Source organism: Lepidochelys olivacea (assembly GCF_965140295.1).
Source record: "Lepidochelys olivacea isolate rLepOli2 genome assembly, chromosome: 2".
NCBI classification, from domain to species: Eukaryota; Metazoa; Chordata; order Testudines; family Cheloniidae; genus Lepidochelys; species Lepidochelys olivacea.
Genome location: NC_140412.1, coordinates 237,022,168 through 237,049,622, shown reverse-complemented (window position 1 = coordinate 237,049,622; position 27,455 = coordinate 237,022,168). Strand labels below are relative to the sequence as shown.

General features: G+C 41.5%; 1 protein-coding gene across 2 annotated transcripts in view; it reads right to left on the bottom strand.

Moving 5' to 3' along the window:
* Positions 1 to 27,455, bottom strand: part of LOC311516646 (myosin-IIIa-like) — a 61,972-nt gene continuing 34,517 nt past the window's right edge. For both annotated transcript variants that reach the window (XM_084620945.1, XM_084620944.1), the window contains 4 exons: positions 11,941 to 12,050; positions 6,528 to 6,568; positions 1,945 to 2,088; positions 1 to 268 (listed from right to left, as the gene is read on the bottom strand). In XM_084620945.1, coding sequence (XP_084477071.1) covers positions 154 to 268; positions 1,945 to 2,088; positions 6,528 to 6,568; positions 11,941 to 12,050 — 410 coding nt within the window. In that variant the 3' untranslated portion in view covers positions 1 to 153. The remainder of the gene's footprint in view (positions 269 to 1,944; positions 2,089 to 6,527; positions 6,569 to 11,940; positions 12,051 to 27,455) is intronic.

Here is a 27,455-nt window from a genome sequence, read left to right as displayed (position 1 = left end):
AGTGTCCCTTTAAAACAGTGTTGGGCTGTAAACTACAATAATTCATAGTCACTGTAAACCTGAAATATTAGAGATAACAATACAAAAAAAGAAGCATACGGTACAAAATCATAAAAAAAGATTATGCTAATAAAATCCAAATGGCAGCAGCAGCTACAACTGCTGGATAAGGCGCCGGCGCTGAGAGGTTTTCCGTAGCAGTCTTCTGTAGTCATAGGGATTATCTTCAGTTTTGCTCTCGTCCAGGGGGCTCTCTGCAACCCTTGACCTAGGGATTAAATGCAGAAGCGCTTTAGAAATTAAAGTCAAAACATTTACTTCAGCAAACACTGCTAATCAACTGCTTAACCTTCAACCTCAGAAAAAACAGCTGCCTTTTCTAGGTCTCTTCCTACTCTGCGGAATAGATCTGGCACCCCAGAGCAAATACATGTTAGCAGAACAGAGGAATGCTCAAAGAAAACCTGTTTTTTCAAAAAAGGGAGGAATTATTAAGGACATAGCAAAAATGTCAGGACAACAGGCAAGGCTTTGGGGGTAATTCCTGCCTGTTAGACATTGCATCAGATTGTCAGCTGGTGTAAATCAGGTAGCTCCATTGACATAAATGGAGCTACTCCTGTTTTATACCTGCTGAGGATCTGTTCCACTGTTTCAGACTGGACACTGCAAAGGTCACAGTATAGAACCCAGCTTACGGTTTTCAAGTGGCAAGGTTAATTTTTGAAAGCTGGTCTTCCATTTAGACAGCAGACCTAGCTAACTGGACCAAGGTCATTCCTATGTAATGCGATTAACCATAAAACCATTGTTTGGAAAGTATACATTATTTTGAAATAACTATTGACGTGTTTGATGAGCTACACTTAGGGGTGCAGTGTACAGTTCCAAATGCCAACAAACAAGTAAAAGCGTTCACTTTCTCTAGGACTCAATCATACTCGCCTTACTCACACAAGAAGCCTGACTGAAGTGGCCACTGAATGTTGAACTGTAGTTGATACTTAAGTAATAAACCATGAACGGGGGTAAATTCTGCTCTCAGTTACACACAGTAGATCTGGAGTTACTCCAGTTACTCCAAGACAGTTACCGCAGATTAACATCAGAGCAGAGCATCCTAATAAGGCATGCATTCTTACCCCTTGCACCGGTTTCCACTGTGTTCAGTGGCAAAAATCTCATTGATTTAAGTGAGAGCACAATCAGGCTCCTAGCCTACTGGTGCATATCACAAAAGCATTTTGAGTGAAGAGGCAAAAGGTCACATGCAATTAATGACCTGAAAAATCTGTGTAGGTAGAAGGCTGATGAACCAGGTATTCCCTTCAGGATTTTCCCTTGCTTGTTTATCATACTGGTGTCAAGCAGAGGCTGAGTGTAGGGGCATGTGTTGTTTCAGTGCAATAGGAAAAAAAGGAAGTCAAGAACCAGGTGTCTCGGCTCCAAAAGTTAGGCTAAAAGTCTGGCATAGAGCCACACAATCCTAATTGAAACAGAAATTTAACTTTTAGATTTTGCTTTAGTTTGACAAAAAGTTTGAGATTCAAAGACGTACAGCAAGGAGGTCTGTCCACCTTATCTGGAGCTGTGGAGTCAGAACAAAATTGGCAGGTTCTTCAGCAAAATGGCTGTATGATTGAGATTGCCTCGCCAGAGTTCTGCTCCCAAAATTGCAAACAGGGCTGAAGACTCTTTGTACTCTTTTGGGGCCTTATTTTGAAGAAAGGAATTTTTCAGCTAAGCATATATACATTTTTCTAATTCCTAGAATTATTATTTTACAAGATTCCACAATAAATAGTTAGTTGATTTATAGACAGTTTGAATGCATATACTTTTGTCTTCAGTATGAAATGTACAAAAATAAGTTTGCATCCATAACTTTTTAAAGTAGGTTACACAGCATTTCTTTTGTTCCTACTATTATTTGGTTTTACTTACCCTTCAGTAATAGTTAAAGATGAATCTCTGAGCTCCACTGGTGGCCTCTTTTCTCTTGTGCTGGAATTACTATCATTTGATATGGACTCACTTGATGAAATTTCTTGGTAATAGAAATCTTCTAAATCTAGCACCTTGCCCAGACTGTAAATATACAGAAGTTGTAAATCACCAATTCTGTTTTGCAACATTTTCCCAGCGAAAATAAAGTAATGAATCACAACTTTCATTTTCCTTATCAGCCAATATCTGAGGACTTTTGATATGTTGACTGTGGTAGAAAATTATATAAGCACAAAAATCTGGTCCTGGAGATGTAACTAACGAAAATTCAGATGTTTATAATTTTGAACTAATAATTTACGGTTGAATTTACCAGCAAATATATAATCACATGCCAAGTACTTTGTAGAATCAGCTTTTATATCTGTGCATGCATGAGTTGTGACTGATTTTGTAAATGTATCAATGTGCACCTGGGTATCTCAAGGCAGTTCTGAGATTTAGAGATCTAACGTTACTGGACAGTTTTCAGCAATGCCATTCTTACTGATAAAAAGAAAAGGAGTACTTGTGGCACCTTAGAGACTAACCAATTTATTTGAGCATAAGCTTTCGTGAGCTACAGCTCACTTCATCGGATGCATACTGTGGAAAGTGTAGAAGATCTTATTATGTACACACAAAGCATGAAAAAATACCTCCTCCCACCCCACTCTCCTGCTGGTAATAGCTTATCTAAAGTGATCACTCTCCTTACAATGTGTATGATAATCAAGTTGGGCCATTTCCAGCACAAATCTGGAAATGGCCCAACTTGATTATCATACACATTGTAAGGAGAGTGATCACTTTAGATAAGCTATTACCAGCAGGAGAGTGGGGTGGGAGGAGGTATTTTTTCATGCTTTGTGTGTACATAATAAGATCTTCTACACTTTCCACAGTATGCATCCGATGAAGTGAGCTGTAGCTCACGAAAGCTTATGCTCAAATAAATTGGTTAGTCTCTAAGGTGCCACAAGTACTCCTTTTCTTTTTGTGAATACAGACTAACACGGCTGTTACTCTGAAACCTGTCATTCTTACTGATATAATTTAAAATTCTGTTAGTACTTCCATTATAATCACCTGTTTTTAGGGATTTATTCTTTGACCACAAAAATGTACTCTAGGACACGATTTAATAGGCCATGTTCAGCTAGTTCAAGAGATTCAAATTCAAGCTCTAGAATTTAGGGATATCAGTAGATTTGTGACACTCTCTGGAGGACTTTGGGCTTAGAAATGAATGGATTACATTGATCCATAAGTAACAAGAAGATAATCATCTGTATATTTAACTCTTTCAGATCATGGGTGAGAAAGAAGAAAACTGCTAGGGAATTGGATTTTTCAGGCGATCTGCAGTGTGACACAGGGACTTTCTTTCCATGTCCCCTATTTATATATCTTGCTCAAGCTATTTATTTATCTGAAAGTTGTTACCCACTGGAGAGGTTTTGTAACATACAGTATATGAAATGAGTTGCCAACCTCAGTACACATCCTAGTGGCCAGGATCGTGTTATTCAGCACTCTTCTTGCCAGTCTCAGCAGACAGAGAAAGGATTGAACGGACCTAGAGAGTAATTTCTCCAGGTCAAAAGTGTGTCATGTGATTGGGATGATATAGAAAAAATGCACGACTTCTTCCCAGGCTATTCCTATGCTGTGTTCAGAGGCCTTTAGTTTCTAGAGCTGTCAGTCCATCCTCTAGCAAGCCCAAGAATTCTCTTTAAATAAGTTAATGTTTAAGAAATGGAAATTTCTTGTAGAGAAGATGAGAAGGGACTACAATATTTTGAAGCAGGCAGGGGCATGCCACCACCTGGATTGGCATGCTGCTGCTGAAACTCTAGGGAGACAGGCATGCCATAAGATGCTGAAACTTACAGCACCTAGCAGAATGGGATGCTGTTACTGAAAGAGGCCTCAGATACTACTGGAATATATATAATAATAACAAATAGTATATATCAGTGTACTGTTGGAGATCGTATATATGAGCACAAGCATTCTTCGCATGCATTGCTTCAGGGTGCCTAAGGAAACACACAATTTGAAAATCACACAGTTTAAAATGACTAGGAAAAAAAATCCTAAGGGTGACTTGAAAGACACTGGGCAGGATTCTTCTCTCATACTAGTGTAAATCAGAAGTAACTCCTTGAATTCAGTAGCAATAGTGGTATAAAACTGGTGTAAGTGAGAAGAAATTCAGGTCCAATGAGTAAATTTCTTGTCCAGACATGAACTGGTCAAATAACTCACCAGAAGAGGAGCTGACTGGGAGAAACCCTATATTTAGAAATTTTCCAAGATACAACTGGCACTACAAGCAGATCTGTGATCTAGAGTTGACAGTGTCATGTGGCGACACAGACATAAATTAAACCAGAAATGCATAATGGGGTCCTTGAGTGAAGAGCTCGAAATACAAAAACTAAACTTACTGCTACACCAAATGGGTCATCTAACGTGCAGTGTAACTAGTGGCTGAAATATAGCTGAATGCAAGACTGAGCTTAAGCATGTGGTTGCATTTTATTGATTGTAAAGGTGTTTGCAGTTCCTGCATGCTAGCTTGTGGCTCAGTGTGATGCTGCAGGTATGCCCCTCCTTAGTTTCCCCAAGCGGAGCAGCAATAGATTTAACTGCCCAGCCAAGAAGAAACCAACACATATTAACACAATACCATGTCCCCTTTTTAATCAGACTTCAGGACAGGAACCATTGCAACAAACAGTTCATTAGGACTGTAGATCAAGGCTCCCAAGCTGATAGTCCATGCCCAAGTCTGTGAGGCAGGTTAGGCTGGTCTCATAGTGCCTCAGAGAGTAACTACCACCCCACTGCAGCCTGCCTGGCTTCTATTCCCTCTCTCTTTCCCCTGCTCCACTTCCTGTTCCTGTTTATATGGGTCAGCCCCCAGGAGGACAGGGCCTCCTTGATTATCCCTAGGCTGCAAGCTGTAGCCTCCAGCCAAGCTCTTAAAGGGGAGTATCCTTTACCTTTTTACTACATTCAATTCAATACATTGTACTACATACAATTTACTACATTTACATTTTACTACATTCTCTCAAATATATATGTCCTGGTTTTAGATATATTCTATATGAAGTTTGCATCCTGCAGCTTCAGCTGCGGATTGGTGTTTCCAATCATGCAGGGTATTGAGTGTCTCATGCAAGGTGTTATGTCCTCTTTTCCCACTGCCTTCAATGGGAGCTGAGGGCATTCAGCATCACACAGCACTGAGCTTTATGAATAGACCACTGCCCCCATGCTATTATATGTCAAGTAAAGGAACAACTAAGGCCAGGTCTGCACTATAGGCTTCTGCTGACATCGGTATTTCAGTCTGGGGTGTGAAGAGATATGATCCCTGAGTCTGACCAGCAGAAGCCCTTAGTGTAGATGCTGTTGTTGGGAACACTGGGGCATGGCCACTAGGTAACTCGAGGGGATGGCACACTGTTCTACCAGCAACATTCGAATTTTCGGGTATAGTTTGCTTGCCTTACAGTGGGTGGTTTTACTATACCAGTAAAAAGCACAGCTTTGCTGGTATAGCTGTGTCCACCCTAGGACTGCTTTGCCAGTATAGTTTACCAGTATTCCAATACTGGTGAAGTGCTCCTAGTATAGATGTAGCCTAAGAAGTATATTCAGGAGTGGACGGTCACAGGGAAGCAGCACAAAAAGCATAAGTACAGGTCCATATGTGGGGCAAAGCTGTGGGTTTAATCTTTGCCAGAAGCTATGTGCTGAATATTTGCCAGAACCATAGAGAGATCTGCATAGACACCTCTACCCCGATATAAAGCGACCTGATATAACACGAATTCGGATAAAATGCGGTAAAGCAGCACTCCGCGGGGGCGGAGCTGCGCGCTCCAGTGGATCAAAGCAAGTTCACCTATAATGCGATAAGATTTTTTGGCTCCCGAGGACAGCGTTATAGCGGGGTAGAGGTGTATATAGCTCCAAGAAAATATATGCATGTGGATATCCACCAAAATATTTCAATTACACAGTGAGAAAAGCTTTACTATTGAAATGACAGTGGGCATTTTGGTTTTCTTACTTCTTATGACTATATAAATTGTTTCTGTTTGTGGTTTTTATATTTCTAAGTGGTTGTTTCTCAGAAGGGGAGCTCCATCCTTCTTTGGATTTTTGCTAATGAAGTGATTGGTTGCTCACCTGTTTTGAACTGGAATTTTAAGCACCCTCAATTATTTCTTTGATTTAGAACTGTCTTTGTGCTAGACTGTGTCTTCGTTTATTATTATGCTTGTATTGCCATTGCAAAAGACTCATGTACGAGTAAAAACATTTGACCAAATTCTATAATGTATTTTGTTCTTTACAATGGCATAATTTTAACTTGTAAATGGTACTTTCCTGTGTATCATCAAATAACTATATCCTTTTCTTAACTCTTGATTTTACTTTGTTGACAGGGCAGCTAAACACTGTTTCTGGAGCATTATAACAATTACTGTGGGATAAGTAAATACAGAAGAAAAAATTACCTGTTTTTTCTTGGTTTCCGTTTTTCTTCTTGGATTGATTTCTAAGAAAACATCAAGCAATTTTTAAAAATTTGTGTCACTTTTTTTAAACACAGGAGCATTTTTACGCAAAGGTCCTATACATGGGCATGTGAAATACGAGACTTTCAGATAATTCTTATGAAGAAAACTACATACTTTTTTTTTTGCTTGACAAATTATGTGCTGTAGCAGTTTTTAATAATCTTTGTGCTTGTTTATCTGTATAAGAGATTGCAGCTAGTACTGGTAACTATACTGTGCACAAATAAAAGAAACTGTAATCAGAAGAAGGAGGGGAAAATCAAACTTCCAAATCCTATATCTGCTTTAATAAAATTGACGAACGCTGTCCAATTTAGGCAGACTTTTATATATTCGATGCTAGTTTATATGGGTATTAGCTATTCACTGTGAGGAGGCCCAAACCCATTCTCATGAAATGGGATAAAATACAACATGGTTTTACAAAAGGCAGCTCATGCCAGCCCAACCTGACCTCTTTCTTTGAGAAAATAATTGATTTTTTTAGACAAAGGAAATGCAGTAGATCTAATCAACCTGGATTTAAGTAAGGCATCTGATACAGTTCCACATGGGAAATTGTTAGTTGAACTGGAGAAGATGGGGTTTAATATGAAAACTGAAAGGTGGATAAGGAACTGGTTAAAGAGGAGACTACAACGGGTCATACGGAAAGGTGAACTCTCAGGCTGGAGGGAGGTTACTAATGGAGTTCCTCAGGGATCGGTCTTGCGGGGACCAATCTTATTTAACATTTTCATTAATGTCAGTGGCACATAAAGTCGGAGTGTGCCAGTAAAATTTGCGGATGACATAAAGTTGGGAGGTATTGCCAATCAAGAGGGGATCCAGAATATCATACAAAAAGATCTGGATGACCTTGAAAACTGGAATAATAGAAATGGGATGAAATTTAATAGTGCAAGTTCATGAATTTAGGGACTAACAATAAGAATTTTTGCTGCAAACTGGGGACATATCTGTTGGAAGGGACAGAGGAAGAGAAAGAGCTGGGTATATTGGTTGATCACAGATGACTATGAGCCGCCAATGTGATGAGGCCATGAAAAAGGCTAATGCAGTCCAAGGTGCATCAGGTGAGGTATTTCAGTAGAGATAAAGAAGTGTTATTACCATTATACAAGGAACTGGTGAAACCTCATCTTGACTGTTGTGTGCAGTTCTGGTCTCCCGTGTGTAAGAAAGATGAATTTAAAATGGAACAGATGCAGAGAAGAGCTGCTAGGAGGAAAACCTATATCATGATAGGAGACTCAAGGAGTTTAGCTTGTTTAGCCTAACTAAAAGAAGGCTGAGGGGTAGAATGACCAGATAGTAACTGTGAAAAAACGGGACGGGGGGTGGGGGGTAATAGGCGCCTATATAAGAAAAAGTCCCCCAAAATGGGACTGTCCCTATAAAAACAGGACATCTGGTCACCCTACTGAGGGGAAATATGATTGCTCTCTATAAATACATCAGAGGGATAAATACCAGGGAGGGAGAGGTGTTATTTAAGCTAAGCGCCAAAGTAAACACAAGAACAAAGAGATATAAACTGGCCATCAAGAAGTTTAGGTTTGAAATTAGATGAAGGTTTCTAACAATCAGAGGAGTGAAGTTTTGGAACAGCCTTCCAAGGGAAGCAGTTGGGACAAAAATCCCAAATGACTTCAAGACAGAGCTTGATAAGTTTATGGAGGGAATGGTATGATGTGACTGCCTATAATGGCATGTGGCCCTTGTGGCTGCTAGTAGCAAATATCCCCAACGTCCAGAGATGGGACACTAGATGGGGAGGGCTCTGAGTTACTACAGAGAATTCTTTCCCAGCTGTTTGGCTGGTGGGTGTTGCCCAGATGATCAGGGTCTAACTGACCACCATATTTGGGGCCAGGAAGGAATTTTGCCCCAGTTCAGATTGGCAGAGACACTGGGGATTTTTCGCCTTCCTCTGCACCTTGGAGATGGGTCACTTCCAGGTTTTTAACTAGAGTAAATGGTGGATTCTTTGAAACCTGAAGTCTTTAAATCATGATTTGAGAACTTCAGTAACTCAGCCAGAGGTTATGGGTCTACTAAAGGAGTGGGTGGGTGAGGTTCTGTGGTCTGCAATGTGCAGGAGGTCAGACTAGGTGATCATGATTGTCCCATCAGGCCTTGAAGTCCGAGTCTAAATTCAATGGGAGTTTTGTCACTGGCTTTTCAGAAAAAACTGTACTGGGCCCATATATTATAAGCAGTATACTCTGCTGAAATATGTTACCATTGGGATACATACTCACCAAAGATGCAGAGGAGTGAGAGTTATTTGAGAATGTGAATAATTTCTAATCTATAATAGATTTCTCTCTCTTCAGAGAAAGCAATGCTATGCCGCAGCATTTAGAACAGCATGACTTTTCAAAAGTAATACATTTTAAAGTTTAGAATGGACCTAATTTTGATCTTTCTTATACTGATATAAATCAATAGTAATTCCATGAAATCTAGCGAATTACACTGGTTTAAAACCAGTGTGAAAAGAAAATGAGGATCCTTTCCTAGAAACACCATATTTAGGGTACTGCAACTGATATAGCACAGATCAGTGGTGGGCAACCTGCGGCCCACCAGGGTAATCCGCTAGCGGACCATGAGGCAGTTTGTTTACATTGACTGTCCACAGGCACAGCCGCCCGCAGCTCCCAGTGGCCGCGGTTCGCCGTTCCCGGCCAATGGGAGCTGCGGGAAGTGGCGCAGGCTGCAGGGACGTGCTGGCTGCCGCTTCCCGCAGCTCCCATTGGCCGGGAATGGCGACCCACGGCCCCTGGGAGCTGCGGGCGGTCGTGCCTGTGCCTGTGACTCAGAGTAAACAAACTGTCTTGCAGCCCGCCAACAGATTACCTTGACGGGCTGTGTGCGGCCCGTGTGCCGCAGGTTGCCCACCACTAGCATAGATTCTTAAGTTCACAAACAAGTACAGAAAGATAGCTTTCCTTTTAATGTGATAGGATGACTATAAATAAATATAGCTATTGCCCCCTTACTAGCATTGTAAAAATCAATAGGCCGTATTCTGCCTTCATTTACACCTGTGCAACACTCTGCACTTCAGTGGGGTTGCATGGAGATAAGTGAAGGCAGAATGGGGCTTGTTAATTAATACTGAGAACATAGTGTGAGATATGTACCAGTTCGTGTTGTTATCCCCATTTTTGCAGGTGGGGACTGTGAGGCAGAGTGAGTCAGAGCAAAATTTTCAAGGATATCCACCAATATTGTAGGTAGAGCTGGTTGGAAATCATTTTCAATATTTCAGTTATTTTTGTCCCAAGTTGAGAGGAAAAGCCGAAATTTCAAAATTTTTACAGAACAAAATGATGGAAGAAAAAGTGTTTGGGTCCGTTGAAAGATTTTATTCTCATATATTCAGAATGTTTCATTTAGATTTCAACCCTTTTTATTTTATATAGAAAACAAGTAAGTATATTCTGAAATGAAAACTTGTTTCAAAACAAAACAATACAAACTTTTCATTCCAAACATGTCTAAATGGGACATTTTGACATTTTCTAAATGTTTTTCCCCAATTATTTAAAATTAAATGTCATCAAAATGATTATGTGAAAAAATTTGGTTTAATCAAAATGACATTTTCCAAGATAAACGTCTTTTGATGAAATTTTTCAACCAGCTCTAGCTTTTGCATGCCCAGTTTGAGACACCTAGAGTGTGTCTACACTGCAATTAGACACCTTTGGCTCACCCATGCCAGCTGACTTGGGCTGTTTAATTGTGGTGTAGATGTTCGGGCTCAAACTGCAGCCTGAGCTCTGGGACCTTCCCAGCTTGCAGGGTCCTAGAGCATGGGCTCCATCCCAAGCCCAAAGATCGAGACTGCTATTAAACAACCCCTTAGCCAAAGCCCCAAGTCAGCTGGCATGGGTCGGCTGTGGGTTTTTAATTGCAATGTAGACATACCCCTAGAGACTGATTATCACAGGAGAGAATTTGCAGCTCCCATTGACTTCATCTCGGGTTGTGGCCACCTGGCGCTGCTGTAAATTGCATGTTTAGGTGACTAGTCCAAAAAGAGAGGGAGACACAAAAAGTGGACTCTTTTGGAAATTCAGTCTAAGTGATGTAATCAAGGTCAAAGAGTTTTAGAACTAAGGAATTCCTGATTCCCTGTCCTGTTGTCAGATAACTAGACACTCATCTGCATCCCTCAGGTGCTGGGCCTTAAACTTTGCCACTGCATCTAATGTCAGCAAGACAGGCTCACTCACTCTTGAAAAATAAACAGAATTGACTGACAATAATGTTAATTCATATTTTGAAAGCTACTATTGAAAACTAGGTTCAGAGATGCCCAGTTTTTGCTGATACCAAGTCAGACAAATAACAAATGAGTTTTCATAAAGTACCAAGATTCTGCACCTGTTTGATTTCTGCTTTGTGGATACACTTTGCACCAAGGACACATTTACTTTAAGATGTTAATTTCTTCACATAAAACTCCAAATACAGAATTGTGTGTTACGCTTTACATTTAAAAGTCCTAAACCTCACAAGACTTGTTTTCCAGGAAACAGGTCCTATTCAACAAATGCCCACCTCTATTTCAAAATATGAATGTTTCAGTGATAACTTCTTTTATCCTGCTCCTTTGTAATAATTTCCATTGAGAGGGGGCCAATTGCGACAGCCAGTTTAATCGACTGTACTCTTACCTGATGTTAAAATAGACCAGTGAGATACATATGTCACTAGCAAATGTGTTTAATTGATCTCTTTATAGGAACCTTCTGAACTGCTTTTTTAAATGTCTGTCTTTCTGCTTACCTTTTTCTGTGTTGAATGGCATTAAAGTCAAGAGTGGAAAGCAGACACAGGTATCTGAATTTGGACCAAAGGCTTTACATGGAGACAGTCAAATCCATTAGTTTACTGAGTTGCCTGTCTTATGCAGTTCCTTCAAAATAGTGATCTGACATTTGGTAAAGGGAGCAGTATACTAACACTGCATATTTTAAAATTTGTTCTCCAGGCAAGATCTATAAATAAATTACAGTGATGGCTGTCATTATAAATACCTAGATAGAAAGGTCACATAAATACTTCACCCACCTTGTCTGTCTGTCAAGGTAATGTCTTATTACTTCACCCACCCTGTCTCTCTAACATCCTGGGACCAACATGGCTAGAACACTGCATACAACAATAGACAAAAAGAGTAAGTGTGAATCTTGTTTGAAATCTGGCTATGGATTTGAATATTGTAGCCCATCAATTTTTACTGGAAGGGAGTGTCGTCTGCCCATTGTAAAACATTGGCTGGACAAGATAAATCTGGCAGGTTTTGCCCACAAAAGTTAGTCAAGCTCACATGTATTAGAGTATAGTATGTGGAGTCTTCAGGATTATTTAAAGTTTTGGGTTTCCGCGGTCTCCTTGGGGGTCGCTGTAGGGGATGAAAGTCCTCTGATTTGGTGGCAACTGTAAAAAAAAAAAAGCAAGAGACACTCGTTCATTTATTCACAGGATGAGTGTACATCACAAAAACATAACAAAAGAGATATTTATCTGACAATGAAAAAACACTTTCAGCTACTTTTAACACTTAAAAAAGAAAGGAAGTGTTTTGGACATTTCCAGGACCATACTTGGAAGAAATGTAGATCTGTTAAACCCACCTTCAACAATGCCCATAAACATAGATCACATAGAAATTGTCATGTTGGAACAGATCAATGGTCTATCTAGTATGGAACAATTTCTCTGACACGAGCTAATGCTGGCTGTTTCAAAGAAAGATGCTGGGAGCCAGTGATCAAGTATTTCTCTGTGCCCTTTGTCCTTTTCCCTGTCCTGTATGGAAACGTGTCTATTTAATTCCTTATAGCTACGGCTGTGAGTTTGTCTCGGAGGACACAGAAGTCACAGATTCTGTGACTTTCCATGGCCTCAGTGACTTCTGCAGCGGCCGGTGTGGCTGCCCCTGGGCCAATTGCACTGGCTGCTGCTGGGGCAGTTGCAGGCCACCGCCTCCGCCCCGTCCCCAGCAGCAGCAGGAGGAGTTTGGGTGAGGAGCTCAGGGCTGGAGGTTAGGGTGTAGGAGGGGGTGAGGGCTCTGGGTGGTGCTTACTTTGGGGGGCTCCCCAGAAGTGGCAACATGTCTCCCTTTCAGCTCCTCGCTCCGTGCGCTGCCTCTGCCCACAGGCAACACCCCCACAGCTCCCACTGGCCATGGTTCCCGGTGAAGGGGAACTGCGGAGCTGGCAGTGAGTGGAGCTAAGAGCTTAGGGAGGGACATGTCGCTGCTCCCAAGAAGCTGGGTAGGGAGCCTGCCAGCCCCACCAACTCCCGCCCCCAGCACCAGCGGGGGGCCCCAGGCTTTTCCCACCCGAGCACCCATGGTGCCCCCTGGACTTCCCCCCCGCACACCTGCGGCACCCCCTGGGCCACCCCCCCCAGCACACTTGCGGCCCAGGCTGCCACCCTCCCAGCACCCACGGTGCCCCCCCGGGACACCAGCCCGCAAGCACCCACGGCCCCCCTACGAACACCCGCAGGACTCCCAAGATTTAGTCAGGGGTATAGTATAAGTCATGGACAGGTCATGGTCTGTGAATTTTTGTTTACTGCCTGTGAGGTGTCCATGACTTCTACTAAAAATACCCGTGACTAGAACATAGGCTTACTTCTAGCCACTGTTTAAGTGCTCAGATTTTTTAGTGTCCTAGTTGGGAGCATTTATCTGTAGATTCAACTACAAGCTCATCTTCCAGTCTCTCTAATTATCTGTCACTTAATCTAGTATAATTAAATATAGCTTAAATATATAATTAAATATAAGAAAATATAGCTAACAGGGATCTAATTTATTTCACCTCACTGAACAGTGGCTTTCTGTTCCTTTATCACATACTAAAGCCAGGGCTCCCTGTAGTTGTAACCTGCACCTTACAGGCATTCGTAAGAAACTGAACATTGGTTGGCAGGTAGAAATCATGAGAATGAGAATCAGGCCTAATGTCTTTATTTTTGTTATGTACATTCCTCTTTTATATGAACCAAACACCTCTAAAGACTTATTCATGTATGCTACTGAAAAGCAAGTAACACATAAACATGTCCTTCACTGAATGGGATACTGCTAATGCCAGGAGGCCCATTAAAAGTCTATTAAAAGGGTGATTCTTGGAGACAAGAAAAGAGCAGAATTTACACTTGTTAATGTTCTTAAAAGTAAGAAGTGAGCAACCCTGCATGAAAAAAAATGGTTACTTCCAGAACTGTAAAAGCATAAGAAATATTATCAGGCATTTATCTTATCTCATTCTCCAGTCTTTTCACCAATGTGGATATGACCAGAGCAACACACGCCATATTTAATGGAAAGTATTACAGATAGAGCTGGTCAGAATATTTTTAACAAAACGTATTTTCATCAAAGGTGCGGTTTTGTCAAAACCAAAACTTTGCCGAGACAGATCAGTTTTGACAAAGATTTTGATGGGAAGATTTCCAAGTTCCAGGGCATGAGAGAGACCCCTAAAATAAAAAACTGGCCCTTTTTGTTCCCAAAAAACGGACATTTTTCACATACTTCCGTTTCATGAAAACATTCAAAAGGTTTTGTTTTCATTCCAATGCAGAATGAAACCAAATTTGTAAACATCAACAGTCGTCACAAAACAGAACTGTCATCCCCTGGCCTGCTCGGATTTCAGCGTTAGATATTGGCATCTGAGCTACACTGTTTGGTAAATATGAAACAAAATAGAAAATAAAAGCTCTCTGGACATCTTGAAATTGCTTCATGAAAAGCACAAAGCTTTTATATGGACTCTCTGTACTGAAGGGTAGTAAGTATTAATACCCGTCGAGGTCCTGCACACCCAGTCTAAACACTCGCATGCACAATGTGAATCCCTGGAAGATTAGTCCAAAAGCTATGTCAAGGCCAGATCATTTCCTTGGTTCTGTGCAAAGAACCGTGGATCATTGTCTCTTCACATGGAAAGGGAGAGCCAGGCACCTCTACATCAGTGTCCCCTTTCCTTTAAATCCATGGAGGACTCTGTGGGTGTGGGGAACCAGGAGTATACCGGGAGTGGCTGAGGCAGGAGATGAGCACCATCCCCTTTGCACTCAGCATCCACACCCCAGGAAAGTTAATAAAGACAGCAGTGGTGCTTCTTTCACACCGGGATGACCCCAGGGTAGGCACTGCTGGGGGGCCTGTAGCCGTGAAGCTGTATTGGTGCCCTGTTAACAGGGAGCTGGGCAAAGCCAAGGGAGAACATGAGAGTACAGGATCGCTGCACGGATGGCATTGCGTCACAATATATCTTCAAGACTTGCCGGGTTTTAGGCTGGGCCCCTAGTCTTCCCTGCCCCACAACAAAAGAATTCAGAGGGAAACCTCTGAGTTTCCTGGCCCATACATGGATATTGTACTTGGGGACAGAATCTGCCCCACAATGGCTTATTCACATTGCTAACTACTGAAAGTATATTCCACTGCAGTGGTAATCCATTGAAGTACTGCTGTTCTACCTGAAGTGCGTTTTGACCATGAACCAGAGTGCTAACAACACTCAAGTGGGTAAGGAAGGAAAGAATACATTTTGTTCTCTAAGGGTATGTCTGCACTGAAATTAAAAACCTGTGGATGGCTCATGCCAGCTGACTTGGGCTCACAGGGCTCTGGCTGCAGGGACATCCACACTCGGGCTGCAGCCCCTAACTCTGGGACCCTCCCACCTTGCAGGGTCCTAGAGCCTGGGCTCTGGCCCAGGCTCAAATGAATACACCGCAATTAAACAGCCATTTAGTCTGATTCCCAAAAGCCCGAGTCAGCTGGCATGGGCCAGCTAGGGTGTCTAACTGCAGTGTGGATATATTCTAATAGCTCCCAGAAACATTTATTTTACTCTGGAGAAGTAAAATCTATTCTGTCTACATCATAACACCTTTTTAATTAAGAATGTGGCACAAATAGTTATAATGAGAAATGATCATCATTGTTGGCGCCTGGAAAATTAGCTGTATACGTTTTTTGTTATGTGTGATAAATAAAGGCTTGTAAAGGTCACTGGTATATTGAGGAGCCAGAAGGAATAATATTAATTTAAACTGTAATAGGGTAATGATTCCATTTATTGTTTCAGCTTCTTATCTGAAATGCAAACTGCTCCTAATGTAATGAATGGACTATTATCTCAACATTTTACCTTTAAGAGAACAATGGTATTTTTCAACCTCAGGGTACAGATAATTCACTTTAGACAATGAGATTTTCATACAACTAATTCATTTTACTAAATTGAGATTAAATTTGAATCATAGTTTCATTTAAACAGATCTACTGGGCCTAATACAGATACATTCTACTCTACTGATTCTACTCTCGTTATGATGCTGGTTTTACACTGGGGCAATTCAGTTGGCTGCAGTGGACTTATGGTTGACTTACACAGAAGTTAGAGTAGAGACAAGCCCATTGTATTTTATTGCAAAACACATCAGGAGTCTAAACCAGAAATGATAACCTAAAATGATAAAAGTAGTTTAACTCTAATAAAAATTGTTATACATTTTCAAAAATTGTATCTGAGTGACCGCTGTGATCACATGAAAATCTGGAAAAAATGAACAAAAATGTGGAGCACTAGGAAAAGCCCAAGAAAGTAGATCTGTTGTTTTTATAGTCACACAAGAGATCATTACCAAACATGCTATCACATTATTCATTATCTTATCTGACAGATCATCATTGTCAAAGACCTAAAGTACACTCTTCTTTCGGATGAAAACTATTCCAGTCGAAATTAGCTGTAAGAGTCACTCCTCTGCATAGCTGCTCTGAAAATTACTCTTCCTACACGCAAGAAAAATTATTTTAACGATCATAAGGTCTCAGTAAGACAACTTGCTTTGATTATTGAAAATTATATTGCTTACAAGAGCATCTTTTTACCTAGACCTAAATCATTTGGAAGAATCTGCCAACATAAATGTCTATATACATATTTAAATTTGACTTGCATGCCTTTGCTTCATGGATGAGATGAGGGTTCAACTGGTTGAGGTTACTTCTGCCTTTCTCCATTTTTTCCAGCTCCTATAAATCTCCTGCATCTGGAAATCTTTTATTTCCCACATTTTCATCACATGGAGCTCTCCTTCTATATATTCAGCCCCAATGGGATTAAGCACAATTCTGGCAAGCCTGTACTAGCCACTACCAGCTGCTACAGAAATGTTCTCTGTCTAAACATCACTTCCTGTTACATACCACAGAGGCTAACTGTGCAATTACTACAATACCTTGGAGATGCAAACTGATAGGCCAAATTCTACTTTCAGTTACACTGGTGTAAATCTGAAGTCAATGGAGTAACTCCAGATTTGAGGAACACCAGTGTAACAGAGGAGAACTTGTGTTAGTAGTAATTGAGATTAGGGGCCATAGCAGTGGGGAAGTTGGTTTCAGGGGCTTTACATGCTGCAGTATTGACACCAAAAACTATGAAAAAAGAAGTTAAGGGGAATGAATTATTATTCTGGAGAACAGCAGGCCCCTTAAGATTATAACCCTTATAACCTATAAGAAGAATTTCCCTTCTTTGTGAAGTTCCAAAGAAAGCCACAGATGTGTCTGAATTTATTTTTTGAATTATCCAAGATGTAACTCCATTGATTCACATGGAGTTACACCAGAGGTGAATTTAGCCCTACCCAGAATTTAGTTCACTTACCCAGAGAGTCAACTAACGGTTAATAGATTTCTTTCTGCTCTTAGATTTGTGTGTTCTTTTCTTATGAAATACAAATACTGTAGTTGGTATTTGTACTATGGAACAACTCATTATGCATAGAGTAATGAAATATGCTTTTCATTAGTTGTCAATACTATCAGAGAACTTTTACTTACTAGGTTTTGGTTGGAAGGCAAGTTCGACTCATGAACCTTAGAGAAGATGAATTTCTGTTTGCTTGTTTTCCAGACATTCAGTACACCATTGCAGTGGGTAATGAGACAGAAAGCAGGAGGAAAATCATCCCTTTCTATCAGGCCAATTAAACTTTGCTTCTCGAGTCTGTTACTCAGAAAAAGGTCTCTCATGGTGTCTAGTCTATCCATGGCATAATTTTGCCCAGGGTTTCATGTGCATCTAGGGGAAGCTGATCATCTGGGCTTTATTTCTGCATATTTGAAAGGAAAAATAATACTTTCTAGCTAATTTAAATATTTCTAAAGCACCTATCTCTGTGGTATTCAGGTGCTACTGGAACTCATATGGTACTTTTAATCTCCAGGTTTCATAGCACTTTACAAAGACAGGTGAGCATTATTATCTCTATTTTACTGATGGGGTAACAGAGATACAGAAAGGTTAAGTGACTTGCTCAAGGTTACGTGACAGCAAGTCATTAGCACAATCAGGAACAGAAGCTACATTTCCTGACTCTCCGCTCTATACACCATGGCTGCCCCTATGCTAACGTTATGCAAACAGGCCACCATTAGGAACATACAGTGGGGAAAGATTTTAGAGGGTAAGGAGAATTTAGAATAAAAGATGGTGATATTACACAAAACATTACGTTTATTGAGATTCTACCATTAGGAATACAGCTGAACAGCTAAAAAGTAATATGATTCTGTTCAGACAGCATGAGCGCACACCATGAATACAATCACAATCAATAGCTAAAACAAGGAGGTTTTGCTTTAGTGACTTAGATTTTTGTTGTGAACCTTACAATAGCATTCACTGTGATCTACGCTCAGGAAGGCAAATCTTTTGTGCTATATGGGCATGAAACACCCTATCAAAATTTATGTTTGTGCAAGTGATACTCAAATGTTTAAGGAGGACAAGTTTGGACTCCAAAAGTATGGCATCGATTTATATAGGATCAAGGTGGCCAATTCAGCGATTGAGTATGTGAGTAGGATGGTTGGCAGTTAATGTTAAGAAATGTTTAACAGTTCTGTTAGGGAACTGAATCTACAATTTTGTTGTATTGTCTGGCACCAAACAACAAAAACTAAACAGAGGTGAGAGAGTTAACTCAAAGGCCTTCATACTTCCTTACTTCGCCCTTATTCAGGCAAAGCACCGACTGACCAAAAAAAAAAAAAAAAGAAAGAAAGTATATAGGCTTCAGGTTTTGGACCATCTACAGGTGCTGACTTTTGTTTTAGCTGGTGGGTGCTCCTCTCTGCCTCCTCAACCCACACAAGCGGCAGGTGGGGTGGAGCACAGGCAGAGTGGGGGCGGAGTCATGGTGCAGGTGCTGGGGCCCACAAAAGATTAATCTGGCTCTGCAGGTGCTAAGCATCCCCTTTTTTTTTGGTTGGTGCTTGAGCCCCGGAGCACCCACAGGGTTGGCACCTATGTCCACAGCTGTTTGCATGTGTTCTGAGCAAGGCAGCCAGAATTCTCTAGAAACTGGGGTAAGCATCTGTGCATTAGTTTGAAAGAGTAAAGTACCTACTGCCTAAGTAAGAAAAGCTTGAAGAAGGGTCAGTAAATATAACTCCCCCTGCAGGCCCAGCAATAGCTGCAGATTCCTGGTGTATTGCTATTTTGGCAGTGATCCAGAACTGAGAGCTCAATCCTGCAATGGACTAACTGCTGTCAACTTCTACTGACTTAAATGGGATGTGAGAGTGCTAAGCCTTTCTCAGGATCATGCTCTGGGTATATCACATTTAGGACCAGCACAACATTCAATCCCTTGTAGAAACTAATGCCCTGACTCTGAGCTGCTTGTGATCTGAGATTGGTGAAGCCCAGGATGGGACAGATGGGTCAAAGTGGCCATATACCACCTGTCTGGCCCTCTGGATTCTGTGCCCTGTCAGGGATCTGTCCAATTCCCAGCATAAACTAGAGCTTCCAGAGGGTTGCTTTCAGGACCGGTTCTAGAGGTGGGTGAGCAGGTGAGCTGTTGCTTGGCTGCTTGGGAGCACCAAAAACATTTCCCATCAGCAAAACAGCTAGGGTTGCTACTGGCTACTTTAACTGACACTTGGCTGCCACAGCACCCAAAGGGCCCGTGAAAGGGCGCTAAACTCTGGAGCGCCTCCAAGTGGCAGGATGTAGCACCACAGTCCTTTTCTCACCCCTGGCCTGCCTGCAGGCGGATGTTGGTGGGTCTTCAGTGAGTTGGCCCTCTGGCCGAGTCACAAAGTCCTTCTGGGGTAGTAAGGAACCTATTGAATAGTCTATTTTGCCCTCACTACAGTCTTCAGCCCTGGCTCTGGGCCCACTGAATTCTTCCCTTTCTTCAGGCTCCCAAACAAGTCCTGTCCCCTTCTTAGGGTTTCTGCCAATTTACCTGCGGCTGGTAGAGGAATCCAGGCCCACCCAACTCCAGGTTCCACCCCAGGGACCCTCTAAACAGCAGCCAGATATGGCTCAATTCAATTAGTTGCTGCCTCTTCCCACCTGGCCCCTTTTAGCTTCACTATTATCTCACGGTTAAGGGTCTTGGGTCCTCTTTCTGCAAACCCAGCTATGCAAAATACAGCCAGATACAAACTCTGGCTGTCTCTTGAGCTTCTGGCAAGAGCAGAGGACCCTTCCTCACACCTCTGGTCCCAGCTAGGAACTGACCTTCTAGGCCCCACAACTTCTTTTATCTGGGCCTGCTGGGCTCTGATTGGCTGTCGTTAGCCCTTCTGGCCCTTGGAGGATCAGGTCTCTCTAGCTTCCAAGATGGCTGCTTCAGTGAAGCCTCTCTAGGCAAGGCTGGAGGATCCACCTTTACTGCTCTTTTCCTCCCACCTTGCTGCTTTCTGGGGTCTGGTGTAGTAGGACTGCAGGGCCCTCTGTAGGGAGCTGCAAAGGCCAGGTACAGCCCATCACAGGACCATTACAGCAGCCAAAAATGACTCGACAGCAGAAGGAGTTGGTTGCATTGCTTTCCCTAGCCATGCCCCTCTGCTGGGGGGTTGTTTGGAAGGGGACAGAACAGGGCTGTTCTGCTGGCCCTATGCCATCTAGAGATTCCCCCTACATCTGGGTAACTCCCAAGAAGCTAGTTATACCTGCATTCTGACAGCATAAAGCAGAAGGAACATAACTCCAAATCAGGGCCAAAACACCTGAATCTCCACTGCCTTGCATACTGGGCTAGGTCCTCAGCTGTATCAGAGCCCCTCATGCTTTGCCAGGACCAAGATGGGGTAATCTTGAGTGGATCTTTTGCACCCATTTGAATTTCACCCTAAAAGTAGAAAATTCTTTTGTGGAGCTTTTGCATTTGATCTTCCATTTAGCACTTGTAGTGATGGGCATCATCATTTTCCTGGAAAGAGGTATATTCTGTAAATCCTGCTGGTGAATAGTCTATGGAGACTATGGTTCATTCCAGGAACCTTGCACAGATTGCCCCATGCCTTTTTGTAAAACTGGACCAAAGTTATTTTAGAGCCTATTTAAAAAACCTGATGAAATAAGATTACTTTGGCCTTCTCAACACAGATGTATCTTTAAAAAAACTGCATATTTTGCATTTTTTATTAAATTGAACATCCTTTAAAGCCTTTTACATTGCACAACCACATCAGCCAGTTCTCCTACAGCCCCTCACCTTCTGTGATTAGTAGAAATAATTTTCTGCAAAGTATAAAAATGTTATCTTTGGAGCTGCTAAGCTGTCAAAATGAACAATGGCAGTCTATTTGTAGATAAAGGCAGACGCATTCCTGTTTGGCATACAAAATGCAATTCTGGATTCATGCATACAGCAGTAAAATGACACATTAAACAAGTGATGTTGAGGAAAATGTATACAATTATCATTTAAATCATCCTAGTAATTATAGAAATCGAAATGTCATCGGATTTAAAGAGAAGCGAAGGGTTGACAATCATTGCCATCCACTGATTAATGCCTTTACTGGGGACAGGACTGCAAGGGAGCCACTCAGTGTGAAAACTGCACTGAATAAAAATAAAATCATTGCTTCAAAATGAGGAGGAAAGAAGATGGCAAGGCTTCTTTCCATATTATAAACAGTATATCACTTTGTTATAGACCATCCATGTCTGGCCTAGTTAGCCATATTATAGATAGCTTAGTATATTGGCTCAGATTTTTTTTTCATGAGCTGTCCATGATTTTTATGAAGAAAAATTCAGAATTCAGTTTTAGGGATTGTTTCTAGATAACGGACGCGTGTACACAGTATCTTTGCTCTGTGGACATGAAGGTCGCTACACACCAGAATGGTACACAATAATTCAACAAAAGCAGCAGGTAAAATAGGAGTACATTTCTTACAATCTACAGTGCATTTCTACGTACAGTACATTCATAAAAGAAAAAGTGCAAACCAATTGGTAATGTTTTCTATACAGTAAGTACTTAAATGGAAGCCCATATTTCCCATATGTATTCTGCATGCCAGTTTCAGATAATATGCAGCTATAGTAAATGAACACTTATTGGGATGTACAAGGCTATTGTTAAGATACATATCTTACTGAAGCTAGTTATGCTATGCCTAGATTCAAACTGTTTGACTTTCAAGCTTTGTAATTACTCCAATATTTTCTCTTATTTTAATATATTGCATGCTCCTGTTTATGCCCGGCTGATACAGGAACTTTGCTTGGTGTACAGGACAGGATTCCCAGTCGGAATAAATACATTCCCCAAGCAAATGTGAACTCTCTTCCCCTTCTTCTCCCCCTTCCCGCTCTTCTCTTCATCACTATTCAAATACAGCATTAATCATCCTTTAACAAACGTCGTAAGAACTGTTGAGGGTTAATTCTCCCTCAAGATTGGAGCAGTATTGCGGGGGGGGGGGGGGGGGAGGAGGGGGAGCCCAGCTGGGCTGTGGAACTTCAGATGGGCTTCACACCAAAACCACATCAGGGTCAAGAGAATTAATAGAATTTCATACGTAATGGGTGAATAGAACTCCTGACACCCTGGTCCCAGCTTTAGCCCAGTCAAGCTTCCTTTACGCTTATAAAACCACTCTTTGAAAGTTCATTGTCTGGCAAAAGCTCTCTCTTGTTAGCTTTACTGTGATAAGTAACATCATTTAAGTAGGAACTGCTAGTGTCAACTACACAATACATGCAAGTAGAGCATATACAATTGAACCTCCGAGTTACAAACACCACAGTTACAAACTGACCGGTCAACCACACACCTCATTTCGAACCAGAAATACACAGTCAGACAGCAGCACTAACTAACAAAAAAATACAGTACTGTGTTAAATGTAAACTACTAAAAATAAAGGGAATGTTTAAAAAAAGATTTGACAAGGTAAGGAAACTGTTTCTGTGCTTGTTTCATTTAAATTAAGATGGTTAAAAGCAGCATTTTTCTTCTGCATAGTAAAGTTTCAAAGCTGTATTACGTCAACCTTCAGTTTTTGAAAGAATGATCGTAACATTTTGTTCAGAGTTATGAACAATCTCCATTCCCGAGGTGTTCGTAAATCTGAGGTTGTGCTGTACAAGCAAATACTGCCAAACTCGGACCTAGTGCAAGTGGGTGCAATGCCAGTCAAGTTACCCTCTTGCTCCAGGTGTTAATTTCACCCAGGATGTGTGCTTAGTGACATTATATAAAATAAACAAAATTGCACATAAAGGTAATTTCAATTACTGTAGCATTAAGGAAAGCAGTAACATGGGTACCTACAATGCAAAACATGTTTTGTGCAATATATTGTTCTGGTAATCAGTAAAATCCTGGGTAGTCAGCTGATACACATCACGTGTTTATGGAATCTCTGAGACAAAGAGCCTCCTCTCAGAGAAACACTTCTCAGTATGCTGCATCATTGTCCTCAGTAAAAAGAGGGACTTGTTTTACAATCAGCAGATATACTTTTTAGTTCCTAGGAGTTTGGTTACTCAGTGATCTCCATACCATATTAGGTTAATCTTTTGTAAAATAAATGTTTAAAAAATTATTTTTTTGTTAAACCCCCCCCCCCCCCCCCCACAACCAAGTGGCAAGGATTCCAAGGCTACAAACATGGGTGGCGGGTATCATAGGCCAGGGCAGGCTAAGCCTCCACTAACCCAGGCCATAGCCCCGCCCATGTTCCACCCAGGGCCTCACTTTCCTCCTCCTCTCCCCTGGAGCCAGCAGGGCCACAGTTCAGGCCAGTGGCCTGGAACTTCGGCCCAACAGTGGTTCGACCCAGGGGTCGGGCTAGTGGCTGGGGCTGGCCGGGCTGGGGCTCCTCCAGTAGTGTGTGTGTGAGCCTTGGGGCTCCTCTGGCCATGGAGGGGAGAAGTGGCAGGGTCAGTGGGTTAGCCTCCCCAAAGGAGGGTTTTACCTGCCACCCATGGATACAAGTTCATAACGATGGGTGGGATCTGGTGTGAAATGGACCAGGAATGCACCAGCAATGGGAGAGGGTGGAGTAGCAGCCGCTGGGCAGTTCTATACCATACCAGGATTCTCATAGGTAGGGAGAATCCTACACTGGCTGGAGTCACCAGCTTTAAGGCAGTTTTGTGACAAATCTACCTTAATGGCCTGGAGAATTCATAGCTTTGATCAAAATGTTGTGTGGTTGTGGGCGGTTAGCACTTATAGGTGGGTAACTTGTAAAGCAATTTTCAAACTTCTTTTACTGGAAAGTAGTCACTGTTTTCCAATCCTGTTGTTTGGGAGATTGGGGAAGAGGTGTATAGTTTGTTTAGAAACCCTCTAGGAGAAAGTGACAGGGGATTGGTTTGCTGGGGTTTCTCTTTAAAGGAGTAGAGCATTAACTGACATGTTAGTCAGCTGGCTAGGCGTTTATAGACTAGAATGATCATTTGGTCTGACACGGTAGAAAATACGGTTTCATGTTTGCTTCGGCTTAAAGGGCTGTCCATAGTCAGGAGAACAGCTGTGGCTGCCCTTTGCTTTACGGGTTAATACTCTTATACACATTCTTGTTCTGTTCTGTCCTCTCAGTAAACTTGTGCCTATTCTCCCAATTTTACCCTTGAACTGCATCCACTTTAAATAGTAACTCCTTTCCACACGCTGCACTCACCTTGCCTATTTGCTGACCTTAGCAATTTAATCAAAATCCAAGCACAGGAAATCAAACTTCTTTTAGAATCTGACCATTCTTCTGGAGAATGTGCATGAGCCCTCTTGGAAAGAGCACAGCTTGACTATAAAGTATGAACTTCTTTATGTTTGTGACCATGAGCTTATAGGGCTTTTATACCATTTTTGCTGTGTCTTGAATGTTTGAAAGGCACCTTTCCAAAGGGCAGTTAATTGTGCCTCAGTCAAACACACAAAAAAAGCGTTTACACTTTAAATAAAAAAAATAAAATTATGTTTTGTTTATGGATCAGAGCTCTCAGATGTATTATTCCTCAAACTACCACATTTGGTGCAAAAAATCATCAAACGCTGGCACGTCAGAGATGCCCACATTTGTTTGGAAAGTAGATAGAGGAAATAAATACTCATTTTGTTAAAAATCACAGTACATTTTTTGGTGAGAAACGGATTTAATTTGGTAAAGGGCAAAATCATGGTCCTGATAAAATTAAATGGGAATTTTGCCTTTGATTTCAATAGCCCCAGGATCTGACTCAAAGAAATGTGTGACATTCTTCACACTATGTTCAAAAGGAGGTGATGTAATACTTTTCACCTATCTTGCCATAGAAAAAACATGGCATTTAAAAGGGAAGTAAAAGCACAGATAAAGGCTGCATTATAAGGTGGTATGGACAGAAACACAGGCAGGGCATGGGGAGTTTTTCAAAGGCACAAAGGGGAGTTAAGTGCCAAACTCCTATTGACTTTCAATGGGAATTGGGTGCGTAACTCCCCTTTGTGCCTTTGAAAATCTCCTTCTGGACCTCTATCAGGTGTTAAGTATTGTAATTTTATTGGCTTCAGTGGAGCTACTCCAGATTTACACCAGTGTAATTGGATAGAATTTGGCCCATTTTGTAAATAGCAGAAACATATTGGTATATATTTCTACTTGAGTTTTTATCACTTTTAAATAAGATGATCTTTTTCTAACTGGCAAAATAGGTCTTGTATTTCCCTCTCCCTGTCTCCCTTATCTATGTTCTATAGGGAAATGTTTAAGAAGCATTTGCTATTTTCCAAAGAATGAGCCTTTAATACCACATTATCTGAGGAATTAGCCTCATACTGTCAAAAAATCAGTAAAACATAATAAAGAATTCAGCATAAACCTGCTAATCATTAAATGAACACTGGTATGTCTAAAATTAAAGTCCTGCCATAATCCTGGAATGGAGTTTTCCATTTGATGTTTGCTCTCTCTTGCAGAGGTCAGTTGCAGAAGCATGCTGCCGTGAATAACTGGGGATTAACAAGAAGCAGCCTTTACACTTACAAATCCTGACTCTAATATACACTGAGGTTGCTTTATTGCACTCTGGCAGTGTGAAAGGCCCTTAAAATGGGGGTAAAGTACATGTACTTTAAGGTCCCTTTCACATTGCCGGAGGTATGAATCACCTTCACAATATTATAGAGACAAAAATGTAGTATGTTTTGAACACTGAAGGGCAAATTCTAAGCCTGGGCTATGGTCTGACCACTTGATGCACCAGGGTTAGAGGAAACCTTCCCACCAGGCTGGTGAACTACTCAGCAGAGCCAACCTAACCCAACAGACAAGAGTAGTTTCTACAGCTCCATATGCATCTCTCCATGTTGGGCAGGTCTTGGTGATCTGCATAGCAATCACACCCTTGACTTCACCCTGGCCCTTCCATTGTCTACCCCCATCTGTACCAGGTGTGCTAGTATCCAGGGAGCCCACTGAGGACCAGAGATTCATGGTGTGCCGAGGGTATGTAACCACTGTGCCTCCCCCAAAGGCTGTCTCCTGTTGCACAGCAGAACTGCACCAGTTATCATGCAACTGTAACCGATACAGGATTCAATTAATAAATAATTAAAGGGGAGGAATATAATTAATGCCAGTCCACATGGTTTTATGGAAAATAGATCTTGTCAAACAAATCTGATTTTATTCTATGATTCTATTGGGATGATTTAATTGGGGATTGGTCCTGCTTTGAGCAGGGGGTTGGACTAGATGACCTCCTGAGGTCCCTTCCAACCCTGATATTCTATGATTCTATGATTCTATTCTATGATTCTATTGGCAACAAGTTTGGTAGGGGTAACTTTGTAGATGTAATAGACTTTGCTGAGGCTTTTGATTTAGTACCACATGACATTATGATTAAAAATTAGCACTATACAATCTCAACAGAGCACATGATAAATGGATTAGGAATTGGCTAGCTGACTGCTCGCAAATCTCAATGAAGAATCATCATTGAATGGGAGAATCCACAGGGATCGATTCTAGGCCTGACAATATTCAACATTTTTATCAATGATTCTGGAAGTAAATGTAAAATAACTGCTGATAAATTCATACAGAGTGAGCTAGATCACCTGGTAGCTGAGCTCATTCCACAAATATACGTGAACATAATCAAATGTAAGGTCGTACATCTAGGAACAAGGAAGGGAGGTCATACTTACAGAATGGGGGACTATCTCCTGGAAAGTTGTGACTCTTGTAAAGGATTTAAAGGTCATAGTGGACAACATGAGATCCCAGTGTGATCATAGAATAACAGGGTTGGAAGGCACCTCAGGAGGTCATCTAGTCCAACCCCCAACTGATTCAGGTGATGCTGAGGCAAAAAGGGCTAGTGTGATCCTTGGATGTATGAACAGGGGAGTAGGAACTGATTTTACCTCTGGGTATAGCATTGGGGAGACTGATACTGGAATAAAGCAACTAGTTCTGGTGTCCACATTTTTAAAAGGACGTTGAAAAATTGGAGAGGAAACAGAGAAGAGCCACAAAAATGAGTCGAG